The 27,681-nt window shown below is 40.8% G+C and overlaps 1 protein-coding gene across 3 annotated transcripts; it reads left to right on the top strand.

The window, feature by feature from the left end:
- Positions 1-27,462, top strand: RBL10 (RHOMBOID-like protein 10). 3 transcript variants are annotated; one of them, XM_010274492.3, is made up of 10 exons: positions 3-210; positions 22,944-23,200; positions 24,949-25,003; positions 25,107-25,187; positions 25,286-25,382; positions 25,463-25,530; positions 26,010-26,108; positions 26,546-26,587; positions 26,664-26,822; positions 26,914-27,462. In XM_010274492.3, exons 1-9 carry the CDS (start codon positions 43-45, stop codon positions 26,805-26,807), a joined length of 1,011 nt encoding a protein of 336 aa, XP_010272794.1. In that variant the 5' UTR covers positions 3-42; the 3' UTR covers positions 26,808-26,822; positions 26,914-27,462. The 3 variants fall into 3 exon arrangements, with proteins under 3 accessions (XP_088744145.1, XP_010272794.1, XP_010272793.1); XM_088888019.1 differs by lacking the exon at positions 26,664-26,822 and having other exon boundaries at positions 1-210; XM_010274491.3 differs by having other exon boundaries at positions 4-210; positions 26,664-27,462.
- Positions 27,463-27,681: the final 219 nt, after the last annotated feature.

The following is a 27,681-nucleotide window of genomic DNA, read 5'->3' as shown; positions in this document are numbered from 1 at the left end:
TAAAAGAGAGGCTCGCTGGTAGGTCTCCCTGGGAAGAAGAAGATGGAAGCTGTGCCTTCGCCCTTCAGGTTTCCGATTTCAAGAGGAGGCCCCACCCCTGTACACCTCCTCACAACCGCCGCTGCTCTGCGCCTCGGCGACATTCTCCACCTCCAAACCCGCCACCACCTCGAATCACGATTACATGTTCTTCTTCGTTCCTCCTTCAAGGTGCGAAACCTTTGCAAGCTTGGACAATTTTAATCTCGCTTTCAGCTTTGAAGATATCCATGTAGAATGATTTGAACGCATATACATGGTATAGGTGAATGCCGTGGACTTGCATAAGATGCTAACAGTATTCATTAAGCTTAATGGGAGTTTAGGTTGCTGTTCTAGCTGGTTTCGCTTGGACTCTTTGCAATCCGGATTTAACACTTGACCTTCCAATTTTTCAAAATTGTTAAAACAGCATTTTTTATTTGTTTTCCTTTGAAATGGGTTTCTTTAATTTTTCTCAATTAGCTGGATAATCTGGACTTGGGTTAGTGACTTCATGGTTGAGTGCAATATGTCAACCAATTCAGGCATGGGCTCAATCCCAAGAAAAAGATGATTCTTTACTTTCCCTGGACTTCAAAGATTTGTTCCTTAAGCAGAAAAAGCAGAGATAGGTGGCTTGAGTGGGATGATACAAATCGGATTCTTTAATAACTTCTAGATAGCTCGACATTATGGTAATAAAATAAATAAAATTTATTCGGAAGAAGGGTTTCATTAGAAGAAGAAGATATAGAGAGTGAGAAGCTGAGATGGCAGATACTTCAAGAATTTTTTGGGTACTGCTGTGCTGAGGATAGGGTCAATTGAGAGAACATGCTAGTATATCAAAATCCCTTGGATGACTGGATGATTGATTTATGCAGAGAGGTTTCAGACAATGAAATTAAGGAGTCCTCAGTCCATTTTCAGAAGGAAGCCTGACGTGGCTCCTGACCCTGATGGTTTAAATGCAAACCTTTTTCAAGCATGTTGGGGATATTGAAGGGAACAATTTAATGACCATTGAGAAGTTATCTCAGGGGTAGGAAGATCTTGGAGGAGGTAAAGTACATGTTCATTGTTCTGATCCCAAAGAAAGTCAAATCTAAGACCTTTTCAAACCTATTTCTCTTTGTAGTTCTCTGAACAAGTTTATTTTCAAAGTTCTTGCCTTTAGGTTGCCAAGTGTAGTACTCTCCTAATGTCTCCAAGGCAATCTACTTCATCCAAGGGATATCAATTATGGTACTAATAGCAATTTGTATAGTGCTCTCTCAGACATATAGCAATTTGTATCCCATAACAAATCATCACAGAAAAAAATCTAATGTACCTACATGACTACAGCTTTGTACATCTTGAATTGTTTCCCTTCACAAATTAATACACTTGTGCTTTACCCTTTCTCAAAAGAACAAAAAGGATGTATAATAAGGGAAGCAACAGCCATCAAGGTCGGTTTACTAGGTCTAAAGATTGACTTTGCTTTGGGATTAGAGCATGTGCTGGTGGAAGGCAATTATCAAGTTATAATCAGGTGGATGCTGTCATCCATAGCTGGGTTTCCCGACATACTGTTGTTATGGCAAGATTCTTGACTTCTAGAATGAATAGGTCATTTAGGTGGATTCCAAGGTTTGTGGACTCATAATCTGATGGCCTTACTCATGAAGGTTTGGCAGGGAAAGTCTGTTTTGGGAGGCTTCTGGCCAGGGATGATTTGTATTTTGTTTTTCGGTTTCTTGTATTGCATGTGGTCAGTGCATAATACTACTGTTTATCCCTTTCCATTGCTTTGACAGTAAGCAGTTTTTGTTGAGGTTTACCATGTATATGTTATCAAATACCTCCAGAAGAGGTTATTGAGAACTCAAAAATCTAAGCCAATAGTCCTACCCAAACTGCATCTTTCTTATTCCTTTCTTCTGAACAATTTGTATTTATCTTTATATAAAGGATCATTACCAATGTTGGTCCTAACTACCAGGGTATTAGGAGGGGTGGACTGGATGGGAACCTCACCTTGAGCATTTTCGTGCACCAAGTGGCTCCTCTTAGACTCGGACCCACTTACTCACACTTTTCAGCCGAGATTTTACCATTGCACCAATGGTTCCTATTGTTACAACTGGCTCAGTTGGTAAGGTCTATGACTGGATGTAGCGGAGACTTGAGAGTGGACTATTGTCTTAGTTGGTAAGTCCTACATCGAGAGATTATTATTTAAAAGGATAAAGAGATTAACATCTCATTTTTTTAGTGAGGAGGCTGTAAAAGGATCAAGAGTCATGTGGCTGAAAGCAGGTGATAACAACACCGCTTTCTTCCACAAGGTTGCCAATGCAAGAAGAAGGATTAATTCCATAAAAGGCTGGAAATTAGAGGCCGATTAGTGAAACAAGAGAAAGACATAGCAGATTCTTTTGTTGGTTTTTACAAAGATCTCTTCAGTGAACCCTGCAAGAGAAGACCAAAATTGGATGGTTTGAAGTTTGATTTTCTGTTAGATCAGCAGGCCTCAGATTTAGAAAAGCTCTTGAAGTAAGGAAGGCTTTAGAATAGATGTAAGGGGAAAAATCTCCTGGTCCAGATGGGTTCACAATGTTATTCTTTAAGAAATTCGGGGAGCTTCTTAAAGCTGATGTATTAAAGGTTCTAGAGGAATTTCATGATTCTGCAGCCTTGGAAAGAGCTTGAGTGCAACTTTTATATCCTTAATTCCCAAGAAGAAAGTGTAGAGGAGATGGGCCGAATGGCCCATAGACTGTCATTTCATGTTATGTTATGTTTCCCTCTGTAATGGGCTTTATTCTGGGCCCATACTCTGTAATGTTCTGTTTTTGTAATTTCTTACCCACTCAAGGGCCTCTCTGTAATATTTCAAAGATTAACTTAATAAAATGTTTAGAGTGTTAGAGGGAGGTTTAGTTCGAACCTCTCACTCTCTAACTCTCATTGCCGCCAACTCTCTCTCTCTCTTCTTCCTCTTAATCATCTCTTGTTTGTTTATTTTCTGGTTTGCATCTAATCTCAAGCAGTTCCATACATCAAGAGGACTGTTTTTCAACTTGGTATCAGAGCGGGCCATTGCTTGGCGTGACCCTCATGTGGTTCTAGTTCAGCCAACTGCATGAGGAGGTTCTAGGGCTGAAATTTTACAATCATTCGCCTGGTTCTTGGAGGTCATTGGAGGGTGCCCAAGTCTCTACACACTTGGAGAAGGGTTCGGCGACCAGGAAGAATCAGAGAGCAAGGTGTTCGGCCTGATTTGAAATCAGAGAAAAGGATTTCGAAGTTATCTTAGAGAGCAAGGTGTTCGGCCTGGTTTGAAGTTCAAATAAGAGATTCTCTTACTGTAAGTTTTCTCAGTTTTTTGCTGGGTTATTTTTTGTTGCTTGGGAGGACTGTTAAAGCATTCAAACCCCTCCTCCATTCTGCCCTACTGTTGCCGGACTGATTCAACTCAGAAATTTCTGGGTTATTTTGGAAGAGCAGTTCGGCTGTTATTGGACTAAGTGGTACTAGTCTTTTTTCAGCCCAGCCTCTTCTTGGACCTATACAGAACACTATTGAAGTGGTTTCTTCTAGTTAACAGTAGGTTGTTAACTACTGCACACTGAGTGTTTGACAAAAGGTCTCTTAAGGACTGTGGACTTTTTTTCTTTCTCTTTGGGACAACGGTTGTTGGGGACCTGAAATACTTTGTGATTGGGGGTTTGCTGGTTGTCCCTTGAAGGATGAAACAGTATAGAAAGAGCTACCACTGAGTTGGACTGTCACAGTTATCAAGAGTGAACTGATTCTGTGAGCTGGTTGTTGTTGCTTATTCAACTCAAACTAAGCTCATCAAGAACCCCAGTACTTTGGAAAACTTATTAAAATCCTAATTAGAGCCTTTGCATGATGGATTTCTCAAACCTTGAAAACAAGAATGCTGCTGAATATGGACAGACTTTGGGAACCCCAGCCGATTCCATGTTGGTTGTAACTACAGTTAAACTTGATGGGACCAATTACTTGGCTTGGTCACAATCAGTGAAAATCCATATTTGTAGCAGAGGAAAATGGGGTTTTATTTCTGGGAGCAAGAAAGCTCCTCCAGAGGATGATCCATCTTATGAGAGATGGATGCAAGAAAACTACACAGTGATTGGGTGGCTTGTGAATTCAATGCAGCCACAGATTAGTCAGCATTATCTTTGGATGAACTCGGCTAAGGAAATCTGGGATAGTGTTGCTGAAACTTACTCCCAGAAGTTGAATGTTGCCAGAGCCTACAAACTGAGAAGTGATGTGAAGAATCTAAGGCAGGGGGAGAAGTCACTTGCAGCATACTTTTCAACCCTGAAATTTTTATGGCAAGAGATTGATTTGATAGAGGCTGTGACATGGGATACCCCTAATGATGCTGAAACATATAGGAAATTAGTTGAAAGAAACAGGGTCTTTGAGTTCTTGACAGGGCTGAATTCTAAATATGACATCACGAAGCAAAACATTTTGTCCAAGGAAGATGTTTCATTGCCTCAAGCATATGTTTTGGTCAGCAGTGAAGAGAGTAGGAGGCAAGTGCAGGTTCAAGGAGTCAGTATCAATGATTATTTTGCAAATATGGGAATTAAATCCAAAGGGGTTATAGGAGCTCCCAGTGGCACAAGAAAGAAGGAGGTGGTATGTGAATATTGCAAGAAGCCGAAACACACCAAGGACAAGTGCTGGAAATTGCATCCCAGTCTTGTCCCTATCCGATTCCAGAAGAAGAAAGATAGTAGAAAGACAGGAAGTGCACATGCATTCACAAGTACAGATATAGAGGTCGAGTCTGCCAATGCACAGTTGGCAGCCATGAAAGCTGAATATGTGAAGTTTGGAAAGATGATCAGCCAGCTTGAAGGTGTAACTTCATCATTCAACCCTTTTGGAAGTCCAACCACCACCGCATTTGCTCACTCAGGTATAAGGGCTTCTGCTAACCATGCATCCACCTTAGGTAATCCCAAGACCCCTTAGATCATAGACTTAGGTGCTTCTGATCACATGACCAACCTTTTCACTTTGTTTGTTTCATATGATTTGCTTCTTGGTCGTGACAAAATCACCTTAGCTGATGGTTCTCTTGCCCTTATTTCTGGCAAGGGAACTGTCAAGCCTAAAGACTCCTTACTCTTATCTTCCACTCTTCATGTACTTAAATTAAATACCAACTTATTATCTGTAAGTAGCTTGACCAAGTCATTGAATTGTTGTGTAACTTTTTTCCCTTCTCACTGTGTGTTTCAGGACCTGAAGTCTCGGAAGGAGATAGGGAGTGGCCATGAAGCGAATGGAATATACTTGCTCGACACCCCTGGCCAATGCTTTGATCATCTCAAGAATGTTGCTTTTGGTTCTACTTCTTTAGAGTCAGTCAGTCAAATTATGTTGAGTCATTGTCGGTTGGGTCATTTACCTTTTTTTGCTTTAGGTCATTTACTTCCCAATCTGTTTAAGGGAGTTAGTGTGTCCAGTCTCAATTGTGAGTCATGTCAGTTGTCAAAGCATTGTAGAAACAATTACCCTGTGAGCAATAAAAGATCTTCTTTTCCTTTTCATATTGTGCACTCTGATGTGTGGAGGCCTTACCACTTATCCTCTATGGGGGCTATTGATATTTTATCCTGTTTATTGATGACTTTTCTAGATTCACTTGGATATACTTAATGAAATCCCGGGATGAAGTCCCAAGACTTGTGAGGCAATTTCATGAGCTTGTTTTAACCCAATTTAATACCAGAATTAAGGTTTTCAGATTTGGCAATGCAAAAGAGTATTTTGAGAAGAGTTTATCCTTGTATCTCTCTGACATGGGGGTTATTCACCAAAGCTCCTGTGTTAGAACCCCTTGTTAGTGGTGCTAGTGAAGGGGTATTTCAGTCTTTGTACTTGTTGAGAATGCTGATGTGTACTGTTATATTAGTTCGAGTGCCTCTTACTTAAAGAAGGGCACTCAAGTCTTTTCCAATAAGTTAATAATATAATAACAGGTCTGGCCGAATCAAGGGATGAACTTTTTCCCTAATTCGAACCAGCCTTTCTCTCTTTTCTCTCTTCTATCTTTTCTTCATTCCTCTCCTACTTCTTGCTGTCTACTTTACTCTACAGTCAACGAACAAGACAGAATTCTATGGCAGGTCAAACTTCAACATGGTATCAGAGCTAGGTTCACCAAATCAGACTTGCTAGAATTCTGCCTTTTGCGCATTCGAATTAGGGTTTCACTTGGGGTTCTTAGTTGTGAGTTGGAGACTGGGAAAAGGGCTGAAAAGGAGTGATCGCCCTCTTCCCTAGGAGGTCTCTATGCCTCCGATTGTGTCGTTGGTGATTGGTTGCTGTGGTTTCTAAGCCCTAGTTAGGGCTGGTACGTGTGGTGCAATGGTGTCTCAGCCCTTCGTATGGTTGGCCTTCAGGCGATGAGGTAAAGTTTTTTTATATATTTTTTTTGTTATGGAATACATGAGTGGTGTAGTACAGTTCGCATGACGGGTTTTCAGATTGCAGTATGCTAGGGTTTATTCTGGTTTGTGTGTGATTCGAATGGCAATAGTGTCTACTGAATGGTGAAGCTTCCTATAGTTGTGGATTAATGTTGGTGGTGTTACAAGTGTGGTTTTCAGCTTTTGATATCGCTGAAATCAGTGTGTAGACCTCGGTGAGTAGGGGTTGTGGTGTTGTAGTTTTCAGCATCTAATACTGCTGAAATCAGTGTACAGATTTCGGTGAGTAGGGTTTGTGGTGTTGCAGTTCTCAGCTGTTGAAATCAGTGTGCAGATTTCGGTGAAGTGTCTGTGTGTAGTGCTCCTAATTCAGTGCTCAGAATTAAGGGAGTTCGGCAATGGCAGATAACAGTGATAGTAAACCTAGTGTCATGATATCTACTGACTACCTAAATGTCCAAATGACCTCCATTAAACTGAATGGAGAGAATTATGTCCCTTGGGCCAAGTCTGTAGAGGTTTTTCTGAAGGCGAAGAAGAAAGTGAAGCATATAAGAGAGGAGAAACCCCCCGCTAATTCTCAGGAGTATGAAGACTGGGAACAGGAAGATGCACAGATCATTACATAGTTGTGGAACAGTATGGAACCCAAAATCAGTGTGAACTTCATGTTTCTTGACACAGCCAAAGAGGTGTGGGATCATGCTAAGAAACTGTATTCAGGTCAGGATAATACCACTAGGGTATATCAACTGTATCAGGAATACTTCAATCTGCAACAGGGAAATCAGAGCCTTGAGGAGTACTATGCCAATGTGAGGAATATCCGTAATGAGTTAAATGTCTATCATCCTCTCACTTCAGATGTCAAAGTTCAACAGCAATAGCGAGAGCAGTTTGATGTGACACGGTTTCTGGTGGGGCTGAAGTCTGAGTATGAACCAGTACGAGCCCAGATACTAGGGGGATCTGCTCTTCCATCTTTAGAGGAGGTGTTTGCTCGTTTTCGGAGAGCTTCCATTGGATCTATGGACTCTAATGTCTCCGATAAATCAGCATTTGCAGTGTTAAGAGGCTGAGGTGGCAGAAGTGGGACTCGAGGAACCCAGCCTGGCAGGAGTGGTAGTGGTGGATCTACACATATCCGTGGTGGTGGTCGTACTGGAGGCAGAGATTCAGGGGGAGCTCGTGGTAGAGGACGTGGCTCGGGTCCACGGAAGTGTACTCACTGTGGTTTGGATGGACATACCATTAACTACTGCTATGACTTACATGGTCCTCCCTCGACGTGGGCCAACCATGCCATGACTAGTGACACCAGTTTCAGCTCTACACAGGAGAAACGGTCAGCTGACCCGATGCCTTCTACTCCCTCAGATGGTCCAGGCAAGGAGATGGTGAGTGTTCCTCGTGATGAGTATGAGAGGTTTGTTCAATCCAAGTCGCAGCAGAACACAGCTTCCTATGCACATTCAGGTATGGCTTGTTTGGCATCCACACCCAACCCCTGGATTATTGACTCTGGAGCCTCCGATCACATGACGGGAACTCCAGGTGTGTTTTCATCTCTCACTCATTGCTCAACATCACAATCTGTTACCCTTGCTAATGGCTCCACGTCATCTATCTGTGGTGTTGGTAATGTTGACCTAGACCCTGTATCCCTATCCTCTGTTTTATATGTACCTAAGCTTCCATTTAATCTTATGTCTGTTAGTAAGCTGACCAAGTCCCTTAAGTGCTCCATCACTTTTTACCCTTGTATGTGTGTTTTTCAGGATCTCAAGACGGGGATGAAGATTGGTGGAGGGCATGAGGCCGGTGGACTGTATTATCTTGATGGTGGTGGACGAACGTCAACGGCTCTTCAGTCATCCATTTCTCCTCTCCAGTGGCACTGTAGATTTGGTCATCCTTCATTGAAAGTGTTGCAGTCCTTAGTCCCTTCATTGAGTCAACTTTCTGTTTTAGATTGTGAGTCTTGTCAATTAGGGAAACACCATCGTGTTCCCTTTCGTTCTAGGGTCGATAACCGTGTGTCGAGTCTTTTTTCTTTAAATCATTCAGATGTTTGGGGTCCTTATAAAGTGATGTCATATAATGGATACCGATATTTTGTTATTTTTGTTGATGACTGTTCAAGAATGACGTGGCTCTATTTAATGAAAGAAAGAAGTGAATTATTTTCCATCTTCCAGAAATTTTATGCTGAGATCCGCAATCAATTTGGTGTTCACATCAAAATTTTCCGTTCTGATAATGGTCGTGAATACTTGTCTTCATCTTTTCGAGAATACTTGGACCAACATGGCATTGTACACCAAACTTCATGTACCTATACTCCGCAACAAAATGGGGTTGCTGAGAGAAAGAACCGCCATCTTGTAGAAACGGCACGCTCCTTCATGCACCACATGAATGTTCCCAAAAATTTTTGGAGCGATGCAATGCTCACCTCTTGTTTCTTAATTAATCGGATGCCCACGTCTATCCTTGATGGTCGTTCTCCTTTTAGTGTCTTATTCCCCAACATGTCTCCGTTTCCGCTTTCTCCTCGGGTATTTGGGTGTGTCTGCTTCGTTCATAATCTGAGTCCCGGGACTGACAAGTTAGATGCACGTTCCGTGAAGTGTATCTTCCTTGGTTTTTCCCGAACTCAGAAAGGGTACAAGTGTTATCATCCTAGTTCTCGTCGTTCCTTGGTATGTGCTGATGTTACATTCTTCGAGTCTACTCCGTTCTTCGTGGGGTCCGGTGCTGCTGCTTCCCCCACATCACCACCTCCTCTTCCTCTTCCTGTGGCTGATCCACCTCCTCTGGTTCCAGTCATGCCTACGTCTTTGCCTCCGGTGCCACCATTGGTTGACCGTCCACCCATCCGTCACGTGTATACACATCGCCCACGTGTACCGGCTGCAGCTCCTCCAACTTCATCACCGTCGACAGATCCAGCTCTAGCTCCGACACCAGCCTCCGACCTAGATCTTCCTGTTGCCTTACGGAAAGGTAAGCGTACTTGCACCCTTCACCCTATTTCCAATTTTGTTTCACTTACCCACCTCTCCGCTTCCCATCGCCAGTTCATATCTTTGTTATCCTCCGTGGTTGTTCCTAAGGATGTCCAGGAAGCCCTTACCTCTCCAGAGTGGTGCCGTGCTATGGAAGAAGAGCTCTCTGCTTTGCATCATAATCACACTTGGGAGCTCACCGCTCTTCCTCCTGGGAAGCAGGCTGTCGGTTGTAAGTGGGTGTATAGTGTTAAGTACTTGCCAGATGGTCGTGTTGAGCGCCTGAAGGCGCGGCTGGTTGCCAAAGGGTACTCCCAAACCTATGGCATTGACTACACGGAGACGTTCTCCCCGGTTGCTAAGATAGGGTCAGTTCGTGTCGTCATCTCTCTTGCAGCTATGTCTGATTGGCCTCTCCATCAGCTCGATATCAAAAATGCCTTTTTGCATGGGGATTTGCTCGAGGAGGTCTACATGGAGCAACCACCCGGGTTTGTTGCTCAGGGGGAGGATGGTAAGGTATGCAGACTTAAGAAGGCTATTTATGGACTTAAACAGTCCCCTCGAGCATGGTTTGGTAGGTTCAGTGAGGTGGTCAAGAAGTTTGGTATGAAACAGTGCCAAGTTGATCACTCTTTCTTCTGTCTTGAATCTTCGGCAGGTAAAATAATATTGGTGGTGTATGTGGATGATATCGTTGTGACTGGGAATGATAAAATGGGCATTGACAGATTGAAGGCATTCCTACAGGAACACTTTCAGACAAAGGACCTTGGCAAGTTGAAATACTTTTTGGGCATAGAGGTAGCAAGATCTAAGCATGGCATTAATTTGTGCCAGAGGAAATATGTGCTTGATTTACTGGAAGAAACAGGATTGTTGGGTACCAAACCGGCTGAGACACCTATGGAAACAAATACGAGGCTGAGCAGTGATATAGGTGAAGTGTTTGAAGAGCCTGGCAGATACCGACGACTTGTAGGCAAACTAAACTATCTAACCATTACTCGGCCAGATATTTCATTTGCGGTTAGTGTGGTGAGTCAGTTCATGCAGAAACCTTTGGTCCCACATTGGAATGCAGTGCTAAGGATTGTGAGGTATCTGAAAGGAGCTCCTGGTCGTGGTTTGCTGTACAGAAGTGGTGGAAAACTGGTAGTAGAAGGATACACCGATGCTGATTGGGCAGGTTCTATGTCTGATAGACGATCTACCACAGGCTATTGCACCTTTCTGGGGGGTAACCTGGTAACATGGAAAAGTAAGAAGCAAACAGTTGTGGCAAGAAGCAGTGCAGAAGCAGAATATAGGGCCATGGCACATACTGCTTGTGAACTAGTGTGGCTGAGGAACCTTCTACAGGAGATAGGATATGACATCAGTACTCCAATGAAGCTCTATTGTGACAATCAGGCAGCGGTTCATATCTCTTCCAATCCAGTGTTTCATGAAAGAACCAAGCACATCGAAGTTGACTGTCATTTTGTGAGAGAGAAGGTGCTGAATGGGGTGATAGAAACTGCATATGTTAGTACGGGAAACCAGTGGGCAGACTTGTTTACAAAAGGCTTGAGTCGGGGGAGAGTGGACTACATATGTAACAAGCTGGGATTATATGATATATACTCACCAGCTTGAGGGGGAGTGTTAGTGGTGTTAGTGAAGGGGTATTTCAGTCTTTGTACTTGTTGAGAATGCTGATGTGTACTGTTATATTAGTTCGAGTGCCTCTTACTTAAAGAAGGGCACTCAAGTCTTTTCCAATAAGTTAATAATATAATAACAGGTCTGGCCGAATCAAGGGATGAACTTTTTCCCTAATTCGAACCAGCCTTTCTCTCTTTTCTTCTTTCCTCTCCTACTTCTTACTGTCTACTTTACTCTACAGTCAACGAACAAGACAGAATTCTATGGCAGGTCAAACTTCAACACCCCTGAACAAAATGGAGTTGCTGAGAGGAAAAATAGACATATTGTTGAAGTTGCAAGGAGCCTTTTGTTTGCTTCACATGTTCTCACAAGATTTTGGGGTGATGCTGTATTTACTGCTACCTATCTCATAAATCATATGCCATCTAGGGTTTTAGGGTTTAAATCCCCCTTCAGTCTTCTTCATCCAGACAATGATCTCTTCCCAATTCCTCTTCGTGTGTTTGGCTGTACCTGTTATGTTCACATTCCAAGTGTGCAAAGACATAAGTTTGAACCAAAAGCCCACAAATGCATCTTCCTTGGTTACTCCCCCACACAAAAGGGTTATTGTTGTTTTGATCCAAAGACTGGCACCCGACATGACTCTGTGGATGTTTCCTTTGATGAACTTTCTCCTTTTTATGGATCCTCTTAGGAAGGACATTGTCAACAGGGGGTGAGTCTGTCACAAGTTTTTGCTCTTCCTCTTCCTGTCCCCGTCGAGTCTCTTGACAAGCCTGTATCCTCGCCAAATGAATCAAAGGAGGATCAACCACTTCATTCCTCTTGTCCTAGTGCCCCTATTTCTTTACCTCATCGTCCTACCCATAATCACAAAGTGTATCAAAGGCAGAGATCCAAGAATGAGCAAGTAGTTTCCCTTACAACAGATGAGGCTCATACATTCCCAATCACAGATGAGATAACAGGTACTGGTTCAACCCCCTTGGAATCATCATTCCTAAATCTTGATGTCCCCATTGCTGTTAGGAAAGGAAAGCGGAAGTGCACTGCACACTGCATTTCCAAACACCTTTCTTATGACCTATTTTCTCCTTCATACTTTGCCTACTTCTCTTCAGTTGCTTCTAACCCCATTCTTAGGTTTGTATTAGAAGCTCTTGGGATTCCAGAATGGAGAGATGCCATGAAGTCTGAAATGGATGCTCTACACAAAAATGGTACTTGGGAGGTGGTGGATTTGCCTGAAGGGAAGGATCCAGTTGGGTGCAAGTGGGTTTTTACCATTAAATACAGGGCTGATGGGACTATTGAGAGGTACAAGGCCAGACTTGTTGCAAAAGGCTACACACAGACTGTTTTGGAATGGTAGAATACTGATATGTTTCATTCTATTGCCAATGGGCATATTTATACAGTAAGCTGCTGCAATAAATAGAAAGAAAGAAAAATAGAAAGAAAAGAAAATAGAAAGACGAAAAAATAGAAAGAAGAGAAAATAGAAAGTACAAAAATAGAAAGAAAAAACTTTCTAAATCAATCCTTCCACAATCCTAGGAATATATACAATTCTATTTTCAGATCTGAACCAATAACCCCACGTTTTCCAACACTCCCCCTCAAGCTGGTGAATAGAGATCCTCCATTCCCAGCTTGGCTATAATTCTCCGAAAGTCTATACTATTGAGCCCTTTAGTAAGTACATCGGCCAGTTGTCCTTTAGTAGACACATAGGGAGTGCAAATCAACTTGCTGTCCAGTTTCTCTTTTATAAAGTGTCGGTCAATTTCGATGTGCTTCGTCCTATCATGTTGAATAGGATTGTGAGCAATATTGATGGCTGACTTGTTGTCAAAATATAGTTTCATAGGCTCTTCTCGTGGAATCTTCAGGTCTTCTAAAATTATCTTCAACCAGAGTAATTCACACATTCCTTGTGCCATAGCCCTGAATTCTGCCTCTGCACTTGACCGAGCCACTACATTTTGCTTCTTACTCCTCAAAGTGACTAAGTTTCCTCCTAAGAAGGTACAGTAACCAGAAGTGGACCGTCTATCTACTGGAGATCTTGCATAATCGGCATCTGTATATGCTTCAAGAGTCAGTCCTCCATTTCTTCTGAATAAAATTCCTTTTCCTGGATTGGCTTTCAAATAGTGCAGAATTCAATGAGCAACCTGCAGATGAACTTCTTTAGGATTATGCATAAACTGACTTATTACACTTACAACATATGCAATATCCGGTCGTGTATGTGCAAGATAAATGAGTTTTGCAACTAGTCTTTGGAACATCTCCTTGTGTACACTTGCATTCTCGTGGGCTTCTCCAAGTTTATGATTGGGATCTATAGGCGTGGAAGCTGGTTTACATGCCATATTTCCTGTTTCTCTCAAAAGATCAACAACATACTTTTGTTAAGAGATAAAGATGCCTTGTTTAGAATGTGCAACTTCAATTCCGAGAAAATACTTTAGTCTCCCCAAGTCTTTTATTTCAAAGTCTCTGGCAAGGCAGTTTTTCAATGCTTCCTTCTCCTTTTTATCGTTCCCAGTAACGATTATATCATCCACATAGACTAATAGTGCAGTAACTCCCCCTGAGGCTGTGTGTTTGATAAACAATGTGTGGTCACATTGACTTTGCTTGTAACCTGTACTCAGCATTACCTTTGTAAACCTTCCAAACCATGCTCTCGGAGATTGTTTGAGACCGTATAGTGCTTTCTTCAACCGACAAACTTTGTTCCCTTTAATGCCTTCTCCAAAACCCGGTGGAATGTCCATGTATATCTCCTCTTCTAGATCACCATGGAGAAACGCATTTTTTACATCAAACTATTGCAAATCCCAATTATAGTTAGCAGCCAACGACAGTAACACCCTTATTGTATTCATTTTAGCTACTGGGGCAAAAGTCTCCTGATAATCTACCCCATAAGTCTGTATATATCCCTTGGCTACCAGGCGTGCTTTGTACCTTTCTAATGACCCTTCAGATTTGTACTTAATTGTGAACACCCATTTACAACCTACCGTCTTCTTGTTTCTTGGTAGATCCACAACTTCCCATGTGTTGTTTTTTTTTAATGCCTCCATTTCCACCCTCATGGCTTTTCTCCACTCCTTATTAGAAAGTGCCTCGGCTAGAGTATTAGGAATTGGAATGGTGTTAAGGCTGACTAGAAAACTTTTATGGGATTTAGAGAATCTTTGGGATGATACATATTTGGCTAAAGGGTACAATGGGCGTTTGGTACATTCTCTGGTTCCTTTTCTCAGTGCAATAGGTAGGTCATACTCATACTCAGACTGTGAAGGTGTAGGTTCAGGATCTAAGCATCCCTCAGTTCTAGGATTAGGAGTTGAATCTTGGACTTGCACAAGTTGGGGATCTGGATTTTTCCTCCTAGAGTAAACCTGCATATATCTCACATTATCATGCACATCATTCGTGGGGTTAACAGTGTCCGAATTTGGTTCAATGGTCGGGTTGTTTGACTCTTGTTGAAACTCGGGAATGTGGGGCTCAGAGGAATGTCACTCAGAGGGATGTGATTCTTAACGATTGAATGTCTGTGAGGAGGGTAAAACATCTAGGGAGAGTAGATCCGATGCCTTATCTTTCATTAATGAGGGCTCCCCCTGAATATAAGGTTGAGTGAACAAAGATTTTCCTTCCTTAAATGTGACATCGATGGAGGTGTAGAATTTTCTGGTGGCTGGATGATAACATTTATAACCTTTCTGAGTTGGGGAATATCCCAAGAAGACACACCTGATTGCTCGTGGGTCTAATTTTCCCTTATTATGGACATGAACAAAGGCAGTGCAGCAAAAAATTCTTGGTGTGAGATTATTTGAGGCTCGAATATCAGGGTAAAATTGAGAAAGGACTTGTATTGGGCTTCAGTTGTCAAGAACTTTAGATGGTAGTCTATTTATGGTGTAGGTAGCAGTAAGGACAACTTCCCCCCAATATTGTTTTAGCACCTGATTTTGAAAGAGAAAGGCTCGGGTGGTTTGCAAAAGATGGCCATTTTTTCTCTCAGCTACCCCATTCTGTTGGGGAGTGTTAACACAGGAGGATTCATGCACAATGCCTTCTTTCTAAAAAAATGGGGACAAATTCTGATTAAAATAATCTGTAGCATTATCAGATCGAAACCTTTTAATTCTCACACCAAACTGAGTTTGGACCATGTTATGAAAGTTGGGAAGAATCGTACCCACATCAAATTTAGACTTAAGAAGAAAAATCCATGTGACCCTAGTGCAATCATCAATAAAGGTGACGAACCATCTGGAACCAGTAATGTTGGGAATTTGAGAAGGGTCCCATATATCCGAATGAATCAAATAAAAAGGAGTTGAAGATCTTTTATTGCTGATTGGGAAAGAAACCCTTTTGTGCTTAGCAAGTTCACAAACATCACAATGAAAGGTTTCAACATCAATTCCTTTAAACAAGGAAGGAAGCATTGTTTTTAAAATAGGACATGAAAGATGACCAAAACGGAAATGATGATGCCAAATTAAATCTTTATTGGAGGTAGATAAGAATGACTCGTGTGTGACATGCATAATAGTGTGAGATGATTTGCTGGTTGCTTCAAGGTAGTAGAGTCCATCTCTTTCCTTAGCAAGTCCAATCTTCTTCCCCAAAACCTGGTCCTGAAATACACAGTAAGAAGGGAAGAACACAACATTGCAGTTCACATCCTGGGTGAGTTTATGTATAGAGATAAGGCTAGTGGATAACTTAGGAACATGAAGAACATTTTTAAGTAATAGGGATGGAGTAATTTGAATATTCCCAATCCCTGTCACTGTGGTGAAAGAACCATCAGCAACAGAAATTTTTCTATTACTAGGACAGGGTGTATAGGTGAGAAAATGTAGTGAAGAGGGTGTCATGTGGTCAGTAGCTCCAGAATCAAGAATCCATGGAAAAACACTAGCCGAGGCATGTAATCCTAGAGATAAAGACTCACCTGAGAGAGCAAGAGAGGTAGAACCACTTCCTGGTTTCAAGGATTTCAGGAAGCACCTTAGCCTTTCAATTTCTTCATCATTAAATGGTCCCTGACTTGAGTGTTCTTGTTGCGGGGTTGTGGAGACATTATGGGCCTGTTGAACTCCTTTTGAAACTCCTCAATTTCCCCATTCCTTGCTGGATGTGGGAGGTTTCCCATGAAGTTTCTAGCACCGATCTTTCGTGTGTCTGGGCTTCTTGCAATAGGTGCACCAGAGGTTATCGTTAGAGTCACGGGTGGTTGTGTCACGAGCCAAGTTGTGATTGTTCTCACCCTTTGAACCACTATAACTTCCTCCCCTTGCCACCATGGCTGAGCCTTCGGGATCTTTAGGCTCAAGCATGATTCCACGACGGCTTTCCTCAGCTCTGACAAGGGCTATGACTTCATTCAATGGAGGCACTTCTTCTTTGCCAAGAATTTGTATTCGGACCTGATCAAATTCAGCATTCCGTCCGACCAAAAAATCATACACCCTATCTCTTTCAATAAAATTCTTCAAGATCACAGCATCATCTGCGCACTTTGTCTCAAGAACCCGATAATGATCAAGCTCATGCCATAAATTTTGCAGCAGATTTGCATACTCTGTAACACTCCTGCTCCCTTGTTTGGCCGCCACAGTCTTCACTTTGACCTCATAGACACGAGCAGCGTCATGGGCTTTGGAATAGGTTTGTCGGACAACATCCCAAATAGCCTTTGCAGAGGGAAGAAACATACAAGTATCACCGATCTCGGGTGTCAGTGAACTCCACAACCATGACATAATCATGGAGTCCTCTTCGTTCCAAGCATCAAAATTTGGCTCGCCCAACCTTGGTCCTGTTCCAAGGAGGTGACTAATTTTTCCTTTTCCCTTCAAATAGGTACGCATTAGTTGTGACCACTTCAAGTAATTCTGGCCATTCAGTCTATATGTTGCTTGAATATTTTGCAAATCACCAGTGTGAGGATGAGAGTTTGTTGCTCCTTCATCGGTTTGGATGGGAGCACTTGTTGCAGTCATGTCGGACATTGTTAATGGAGGAAAAATAAGGCCAGCAGGAAAGGAGAATAAAGGAACACTTCTGGTTACAGATCAACACTGAAGGCCAGAAGAGAAAAACACAAAAAACTGGCAATGAAGGCCGAAAAAATCTCAAGGTTGACAAACCTAGAGCTCTGATACCATGTTTTGGAATGGTAGAATACTGATATGTTTCATTCTATTGCCAATGGGCATATTTATACAGTAAGCTGCTGCAATAAATAGAAAGAAAGAAAAATAGAAAGAAAAGAAAATAGAAAGAAGAAAAAATAGAAGAGAAAATAGAAAGTACAAAAATAGAAAGAAAGAAATAGAATGAAAAAACTTTCTAAATCAATCCTTCCACAATCCTAGGAATATATACAATTCTATTTTCAGATCTGAACCAATAACCCCCCGTTTTCCAACACAGACATATGGGATTGACTACCTGGAGACTTTTGCCCCTGTTGCCAAGATGACATCGGTGAGGGTTCTTTTATCTCTGGTAGCTCACTTTGGTTGGCCTCTTTATCAGTTAGATGTAAAGAATGCATTTCTGAATGGTGACTTACATGAGGAGGTCTACATGTGTCTCCCTCCAGGAATGTATGGGAAAGATATGCAAGGAAATGTATGTAAATTGAAGAAATCACTTTATGGCCTCAAACAAACTCCTAGAGCCTGGTTTGAGAGATTTAGAGCTACACTTGTTAAATTCGGCTATGTTCAGATACAATCAGATCATACTCTTTTTGTGAAGAAAAGTGGATTTCTAGCAGTGTATCTCATTGTGTATGTTGATGACATTATAGTGACTGGTGATGATGCCTTAGACATTCTGGCCCTTAAGTCTTTCCTCCGTACAAAATTTGAGATTAAGGATCTGGGGGAGTTGAGATACTTCCTTGGCATAGAAGTTGCTAGATCCAAGGATGGGATTCTTATTTCCCAGAGGAAATATGTCCTTGATTTGTTGTCTGAAACTGGAAAAATGGGTGCAAGACCAGCTGCAACTCCCATTGATATGAGTCATAAACTTTCAGCTTCGGATGGAACTTTGTTGGAAGACAAAGGGGTCTTTCAGAGACTTCTTGGGAAGCTTCTGTACCTGTGCATGACTAGGCCAGATATTGCGTATGCTGTCAGTTGTATTAGCCAGTTCATGCATGCTCCTAGAGATACTCATATGGCAGCAACATAACGAATTTTGTGCTATTCGAAAGGCACTCCAGGAAAAGGAATTCTATTTACCAAGCATGGTCATCTGAAACTTGAAGCCTATACTGATGCTGATTGGGCTGGAAATATTGATGATAGAAGACCTACTTCAGGGTATTGCAGTCTGGTGACTGGTAATGTTGTCTCTTGGAGGAGTAAGAAACAGTCAGTTGTGGCCCCATCCTCCGCCGAAGCAGAGTATAGAGCCATGGCACATGGAGTCTCGGAATTGTTGTGGCTAAGGTCCTTAATGGAAGAACTTGGGATTGATCATGACAAACCCATGATGTTGTACTGTGATAATCAGGCTGCCATCAACATTGCTCACACCCGGTACAACATGATAGAACCAAACATATTGAGGTTGATAGACACTTTATTCGAGAAAGAGTCTCCTCTGGTGAAGTGTGTCTTCCATTCATTACTTTTGAAGGACAATTGGCAGATTTCCTCACCAAGGGCATTTCCAAGGCAAGGCTTCAACCTGACACTGGCAAGCTGGGCATGATTAACATCTATGCTCAGTTTGAGGGGAGTGTAGAGGAGATGGGCCGAATGGCCCATAGACTGTCATTTCATGTTATGTAATGTTTTCCTCTGTAATGGTCCTTATTCTGGGCCCATACTCTGTAATGTTCTGTTTTTGTAATTTCTTGCCCACTCAAGGGCCTCTCTGTAATATTTCAAAGATTAACTTAATAAAATGTTTAGAGTGTTAGAGGGAGGTTTAATTCGAACCTCTCACTCTCTAACTCTCATTGCCGCCAACTCTCTCTCTCTTCTTCCTCTTAATCATCTCTTGTTTGTTTATTTTCTGGTTTGCATCTAATCTCAAGCAGTTCCATACATCAAGAGGATTGTTTTTCAACTGAAAGGAACTACTGAGCTGAAGGATTTCATACCAATCAGCTTGGTTGGAAGTGTGTACAAAATTTTGGCCAAAATTCTGGTCACTAGACTAAGAAAAGTGATAGATTCCCTGATCTCCAAGTACCAAGGAGCTTTTGTTCACAACAAGCATATTCATGATGTGGTTCTCATAGCTAATGAGCTAATTGATTCAAGGAAAAGAAGTGGGAAGAGTGGGCTGGTCTGTAAAATAGACTTAGAGAAGGCTTACGAGCATTTCAATTGGTCTTTTCTGGATTATTTGTTGGAAAAAATGCATTTTGGCTCAAGATGGAGAAGCTGGATGAAAGTATGCATATCCACTCCAAGATTCTGTGTGCTTGTTAATGGTGCAACTAGAGGTAACTTAAACAGTTCAAGAGGGTTAAGGTAAGGGGATCCCTTGTTTCCCCTCCTTTTTTTAATAGTGATGGAAGGTCTAAGTAAACTGGTAGACAAGGCTGTGGAGAGGGAGCTGTTGGAGGGTTTTGAAGTGAAGCCGAGTGGTGCTGCTATTCCTATTCTGCAATATGCAGATGATACCCTCTTTTTTTGTAAGGCATCGGAGGAACTAGTTCTTAATCTGAAAAATCTCCTTTTCTGGCTTGAGATTGTATTAGGCCCAAAGGTGAACCTAGCAAAATGGGAAATGATAGCAGTGGGAGAGGTCTCTAACATTCAGAGTCTGGCTGGTTTGTTGGGCTGCAAAGTTGGCCTTCTACCTACAAACTATTTAGGGTTGCCACTTGGTGCCAAATGCACATCCAAAGCCATCTGGAACCCAATCTTAGAGAGGGTGGATAAAAAATTGGCCACTTGGAAAACAAGGTATTTCTCCAAAGGTGGGAAGGTGGCTCTTATTAAGAGTGTTCTAGCAAGCTTGCGAACTTATTTTGTGGCTCTCTTTCCAATCCCCTTGGAGGTAGTAGAGATTTTAGAAAAAAAGATGAGAGATATTCTTTGGGTGGGCTGGAAAGACTCTCACAAATACCATCTTGTGAACTGGGGTCAGATTTGCAAACCCCAATCACAAGGAGGCCTGGGGATAAGAAATTTAAAATCCTTTAACCTAACCTTATTAGGAGGTTTGCTGCTGAGCCAGATAATCTATGGATGAAGGTAATAGCTGGGAAATATGGGCTAGATAATAGTGGATAGGAAAGTGGTTCAGATTTAAAATAGGAGATGGAAGAAGAAGGATTAGATTCTGGCTGGATCCTTGGACTGGGAAGAGCTCTCTTAAAGAGCTGTTTCCCACCTTGTTCAATTTGGCAGTTGATAAAGAGGTGCTGTTAGCTGACTCTTTTGTGCTGAGGGGTAATAGCATCTGCTGAACTCCTTTTAGAAGGGACTTTAATGATTGGGAGATTCAACAGGTAGGAAATCTCCTAGCTCTTCTCCAAGCTCAGGCTTTAAATTTACAAACTCAGGATACAAGAGTGTGGAAATGGAACAGATCAGTAGAGTTCTCAGTAAAATCCGTTTACAGCTTTATAGTGAGAGGAAATGAAGTTTCTTTTCCCAGCCGGGCCATCTGGGGGACAGTGGCGCCCTCAAAAGTTAATTTTTTTTTTTTTTTTTGTTTGGGTGGCAGCTTTATAGAAATGTCTTTCCAAAGAGATGCTGGTGAGGAGAGGCTTTATCTGCAATGACCTGAGGTGCAGCCTTTTTAGTGTGGAGACGGAATCAGTTAATCATCTGTTTTTACACTGCAAGTTTGTCTCAGAGATCTGGAGCTACTTTGTAAAGATTCTGAAATTAAGTTGGTGCATGCCTACCTCAGTTAAAGCATGCTTGGAGGCATGGCATGTACCGGGGATGACAAAGAAAGGAAAGGTTTTCTGGTCCTCCATTCCTTTGGCAATTCTCTGGGCTGTGTGTCTTGAAAGGAACAGTAGGATTTTTTTATCACAAAGTCTCCTCTGAAGCTGAGATCATCAACATGGCCATAGGGTTTACTAGAAGTTGGTTGTCTATACTTACAGATTTTAAAGATGATACATCTGATTGTACTTTTTTGAGGATGGCCTTTTTTTGAAGTCCTTCTAGTTTGTTTTTGTACAGCTTCTCATTGTACAAAGGACCTTTCGATTAATACAATCATACTTTACCTTTACAAAAAAAAAAAGCTGTAAAAGGTGTGCAACAGAAGCATCTTATGGTGGAATACATTTAAACATGGGAGAAATCTTAAATGAAGCATAGAAAACATTTATGGTGGAATTGTTGCTTTTATGTGCAAAATGAAAATCATTGATTGGCATATTTATCTTTCCATGAGCTTCCTTTCCCATTGTAATTTTGTTGTCAAGCTGAAACATTACTTTGCAAATGAAATTTGGACACGGAGATAGAACTTAGAAGGAGCATGTCTTACTTGGCATACATGCATGGTACCATGGTGGAATTGTTGATATTGTGTGCAAAATGTTAATTATTGATTGAAACCTTTATCTTTTCATGCTTTCCCTTTCCCATTGACTATCCAAAATGAAGGCAACAAATTGAAATGTGAATGGGATTCAATTGATGTGACCCATAAGAATTTGCTTTCTCTTCTGCTAACAGTCTAATAAGTACAGTTACCCCACTCGACTGCAAAAAACAATAAAGGCTGTAACTTGAGACATATGAAAGCTTTGCTTAATTTGGGAATTTTGATTTTTAGTCATAAGTCCAACTATCAATCAATAAAGCTTCCTCTACCGGTGGTCCATCCATGTCTCATGCAGTTCTTCTTGCCTGCATTAGCATTATCTGTTCAGCAGTATGTTAATTGCACTAGAGATCTTTCAAAGACTCTGATAATAAGTACAGTTACCCCACTCGACTGCAAAAAACAATAAAGGCTGTAACTTGAGACATATGAAAGCTTTGCTTAATTTGGGAATTTTGATTTTTAGTCATAAGTCCAACTATCAATCAATAAAGCTTCCTCTACTGGTGGTCCATCCATGTCTCATGCAGTTCTTCTTGCCTGCATTAGCATTATCTGTTCAGCAGTATGTTAATTGCACTAGAGATCTTTCAAAGACTCTGATATCTTGATGAAATTGAAGTTTGCAATAGAAGGGAAATAAATAGAAGTAAAATAGGAGCAGGAGGAAGGAAAGTTCACTGTGGAGTAAGGTGCTTGCGCATGCGCGGGGGAGGGGGGTGTGGAAAATTTGTCATTTATGTTCTTTGCTAGATCAGACTTAGGACTCTTCCTGCTTCTGGAATTCCATGCATTTAGAAGAATAAAGGCCTGGAGCGTTTTACTTGTGTAAGGTTTTCCTCAATTTTAGGCTTTATTTGTTTCTTGTAGTTTCTTGCAGTCCTTTTATAAATTTAGCTGTTCACTTTTAGAGCTTTTGGTCATCTTAAATCATGTGGATTTACTTGTATATTAGATATGAAGTAGGTAAACTGGTGAATAAAAGAAATGTGGGGCATTGATCCTACTTCCTCAACATTTTGCATCTTCCTACAAGCTGATAATTTTTCCTTTTTTTGTTTTTATTATTTTTGCACATGGACCATGCAAATTGATCATGTTGCAGTTAAGTTGTTCCTTCAATGATGAAGTATTCATATATTTTCATTTTCATTTCTTCATTTTAGTCTAACCCTCAATTATTTCCTTGTATCAACAGGGATTCTCTCATTTTGGTCATGTATATGGGTTAAAAAATGCATGGCTTGAAGGACCACTTCTATTCAAAGGATTTTGTTTTCTTGAATCACCAAATGATTCTCTCTCAACCAGATTTAAATCTTACTTATGTTTCTTTAGTGCCAAAGATTCTAAAACTGAGTTTGGAGATGAGGGAAAGTCATATTTGGAGACTCCTAAGAGAAGGCCCCCTAATGGGAGACTGTGGACCAATGTTCTCCTTGCACTCAATATCTTGTGAGTTTATACTTTTTCATAATAAAATGTAATATGGGAATACGTGCTTTATGAATGTTATATCTTGTCTTATTTAACCTGTTTATTAGCAAAGTAGGTTTACTTTTAGTTGTTAGATTTCCTTTTTCAATTTTTTATGATGTGGATTATCCAATATGCTTTGTCCATCTTCTGGTTATGGTGTAAATCATGGTAAACAGTGCACTGCATTTCTTTTACCTCTTCAAACAAGTTTTTTTCATTTGTCAATGCCAATGCAGCTACATTACTTTACAATAAATTAAAGGAGAACCAATAAAGCAAACTAATTCTTTATGTATGATAAGTTCCTTTGATGTATCTTTATTGAACTTCTTATTAACATGTTTTCATTTCTTATTTCACTTGCACTTGGTGTGATATCTTCTTTCCCTCGAGAGATGCCATGTCCCACTTGTTGCCCTGGAGAAATTTGCTATAACCATGGATCCAAGGCTAAGCTGTTATTGTATGTTTGGAAACTATGATCTAGAAAGATTATTCATGTAATGTTTGGTGCTTAACCTCTGTTTCCCATTTTTCAAATGTTCTAAAACTTGCCTATCTCTAAAGATAAAAAATGTTTGTAGTCATTCAAATGGAAACCAAATAAAACATTATAAGGACAGTAAAATTTGAGAGAAAGAGTTCTAGACAGAACTAACATGCATTTCTGGATTGATCTGTGAGTTGTGCCTTGGTGATGATCACTTCTGTTTTTCTGGTTGCAAGTCCTTTATCAGAAGGTGGTTTTATCTCCTTCTGTATCCCTTTTTGGGTGCTTAGAGCCAATTAGTGTTATGGGCCCGGGCGTAGGATCTCGTCACGGGTCGGTCCACGGGGAGAACCTCTTGCTTTCCCTTGCGCCTTCCCTTGCGTGTAGACCCTATTGTGGGAAACCGAATGGGTGATTTGTCCAAGAGACCACCCGAACTCTCCGAATGGGTGATTTGTCCAAGAGACCACCCGAACTCTCCTCACTCTTCTCTTCACTGGAAAACTGAATGCCTTTATTTCAACTCATATCTCCTTAAATAGGAGATTACAAAAGGGGGTTCCTTGTTGGATTCGGCTAGGCTAGTAGGGTAATCCAATTCAAACTCAAACTCCTAATTACCTACTCCTAATGGTAACACAACTCTTACTTAAGAAGATAAGATAAGATAAGGATAAGGGATGAGGGATAATGCATAGCTGTTGTGGCAAGATAAGGGTGGGCCTACCCTGATGAGCTGTCATGTGGGCCCTGCTCTGCGGCTGCTGCCGGGTGGTGCGTGCGTCTCACAGTGCTGCTGCCTAGTGCTGCTGCCGCGCGGTGCGTGCTGCGCGCTGCCGGGCGGTACGTGCTACTGTGCGTGGTGGCGCGCGCTGCTGTGCGTGCTGCCGCCGGGCGGCGGTTGGTTAGGCTCGCCCACGAGTGTGTCTACTACTTCTGTGTCTGTAACAATTTGATAACTGCTGAAGTGGCTGAACGGAATGACTTGTAATTTTGTGTTTCAGTGGATAATATTATCAAATAATAAGATATTCTAAAGTATATTAATCAACCCAAGGGAAGACATAAACTGCTGAAGTTTATGTCATACTGGGTGGAGCTTCTTGTTAACTGGCCTATGCTACTAATTCTGAGATTAAGAAGGTTTATTTTACTGTATTGTCTTTTCTATCACTTGTCCTTTGCTGTATAGCCATGTGAATTTCATCATTATTCGGTGATCTCCCATGACCAGGGTTTATGTTGTACAAATTGCAACCCAAGGGAAGCTGTTACTGTGGGGTGCTAAGGTTAGAAAACCTTAAAAGTAAATGTCCATAATTCATTTTCATGCAGAAAATTCCTTTTTCACACTCATCTCATCTCAGCTTTATCAGTTCACTATGTATGCAGATTAATAGCCTCATTGATAAGGGACAATTATGGCGGTTAGCTACTTCATCTTTTTTACATGGAAATGTTGGGCATCTCATGGTCTGCTTTAAGGCTTGCTCCCTGGAATTTCTGAATTATGTTTGCTGTTCTTTTATTTTTATGGTAACCTTCAACGTAAAAGTCAATTTTGTTTTCAGGTCAATTGCTATTCTTTGAATTCTGTTGGTCCCATGATGGAGAATATCAGTGGCCCCAGGAGATTTCTTGCTGTTTATTTCACTTCTGCAATTGCAAGTAATCATTTGTATACCTACTAAATAGAAGATGAAATTGCTTAAGCTTATACCAACAACTCATATTCTTAAGAAAATCAGGTTCAGCGATGAGTTACTGGTTTTGCAAAGCACCTGCAGTTGGTGCGTCAGGGGCCATTTTTGGATTAGTAAGTTCTTTAATTCATATTTCTGTAGCTTCCTAGTTGTAGGAACTAATTTGTTCAGAAACAAGACTAGCTGCTGAACTAGCCAGAAGGTTGTTTGAAGATAAAATGTTAGAAATTGTTGAAAGAAAGAAAAACTGTTTTCAAGAAAGGGGATAGACCTGAACAAGGATTTCAGAATTCCTATGTTATTTCATGAAGAGCTCTTACTATTTTATTCATCTGTGAAGCAAAATTAGTTAGCAATGCTTGTTAATGGGTCATGACTATTTTTTTATTTGAAATATGAATTTTAAAAATTAAAATTTGGTGAATAAGGATTATACAAGTCCAGCTTGAAAAAAGATACCCTTAATAGAGTATCGATTAGTTTTTTTTGTGTTGAAGGATACATTTGTTGGTTGTAATTCTTAAGCAATAAGGACTTGTATTCATTAACTATGATCCATCATCAATTCTCTTCTTTATTTTCTTTTGTTCAGGTTGGGTCATTTGCAATGTTTGTCTTGAGGCATAGAAATCTTTATGGGGGTGGGAACCAAGAATTACAGCAAATAGCAAATGTGATTGCCCTAAACATGGTATGGTTCTCACTTGACCTTTTGAAATAATTTATGTCTTAAAAATCATGGTTGGAATACTCTGTGAACCAACTCATTCTGTGAATCAGTACACTACTTATTGCTGATAAAAAAATCAGTATACTACTTATTTCCAGCTTATCAATTCAAGATTGTTTGCTCCCCAAATTCTAGGGAATTTTGGGGCCAATTGTTCTGATTTGTTGGATGACTTGGTCTGTCGGTCAGGTTTTCAAATCAACAATGGCCTTTTACAACGGGATCTAGACTGCTGTATATTTCTTTTAATGTTTGACGTGTTTTATGCATGAATTATAAATTTTCCATGTCACCATGTGCACTGACCTGACTCAGGTTTCTATTAGATGGATGGAGAAGTTAATTTCAAGTGACATGGTTTCAAACATAATGCTAATTACAATATAACCTTATTGCAGATGATTGGGATTTTATCCAAAGGCATTGATAATTGGGGACATGTAAGTTCATTCAGTGTAAATTTTTAGCATTTTCAGTTTTTTAAGCATTTTGTGATTTCTGACAATAAATTTACAGTTGGGAGGTTTTCTTGGTGGAGTTGCCACATCATGGCTTCTGGGCCCTGCATGGAAGTATAAATCCCGGTCCAATGATGGAAAATTGGTTTTTTCTGACAGTGCACCAATTTTCTATCTTATTGATAGGAAAAGAGCAACTTAGTAATCCAACTTAATTGTGAGTCTGTGACCCTCATCAGCTGCATTTTGCCAATACATTTACCACCGATGCTATTTTCATCTTTTCTTTTGGAATGTTGAAAATACAGCATGTGCAAGCAGAATATGTTCACACCTTGTTAGTGGAGTTAAGATGAAGACCATGAATAGAAATGGAAATATAAAACAGCTTGTAACAAGGTGTAAGGTACACTAAGCAATGGGACTACAACAAATTGAAATAGAAGGGGATTTGAAAGTAATAGGATGGCTGCAGTCAGGTTGTTTGGGTGCATAGATACATTGGCAACTGATGAGGGAAATTATCAGCCTAACAAGGGGGATTGATGCTTGCTTCAAGTGGATAAGAAGATCAGCTAATGGATTAGCACATACCTAGCAAAACAGGGGATTGTTGGGGGGAATATGTTTTGGGCAGTGTTGTAACTCGGTGATTGTATTCCAAACCCCTACACTAGGGGTGACAGGTGTATTTTAAAATCTGTTTAACGAAGTTACTGTTTCCAATAAAAAATCTTTTTCTCTTAAATCTTCTGTAACACTGTATAATGTCAGGTCTATTATCAGGGGTCATGATTCATTGTGTATTGTAATTTTAACATTGTATTAATTCCTTCCACTTAAGCTATTTTTTATCATATTTGGATCCAGATACATCACATTTTCTGTCAAATAAGTCAGGCAAAATGTAGGGACACATTGCTTGAATGGGTCCTTGATATGCTTGCTAAGAACCATTCCAATCTTCTGATGTTGATTATTAGATGTCTCATTTCCACGTTATTTTTTGGGTAGACAACTAAAATTGTTCCATGCACTGGATTCCATTGCTTGATTCTCTAGCCACGCTCTTCTGA

Source organism: Nelumbo nucifera, chromosome 5 (genome assembly GCF_055504915.1).
Source record: "Nelumbo nucifera cultivar China Antique chromosome 5, China Antique-T2T, whole genome shotgun sequence".
NCBI classification, from domain to species: Eukaryota; Viridiplantae; Streptophyta; class Magnoliopsida; order Proteales; family Nelumbonaceae; genus Nelumbo; species Nelumbo nucifera.
Note: the sequence above shows the minus strand (reverse complement) of the source record. Positions and strands in the feature narration are given on the sequence as shown.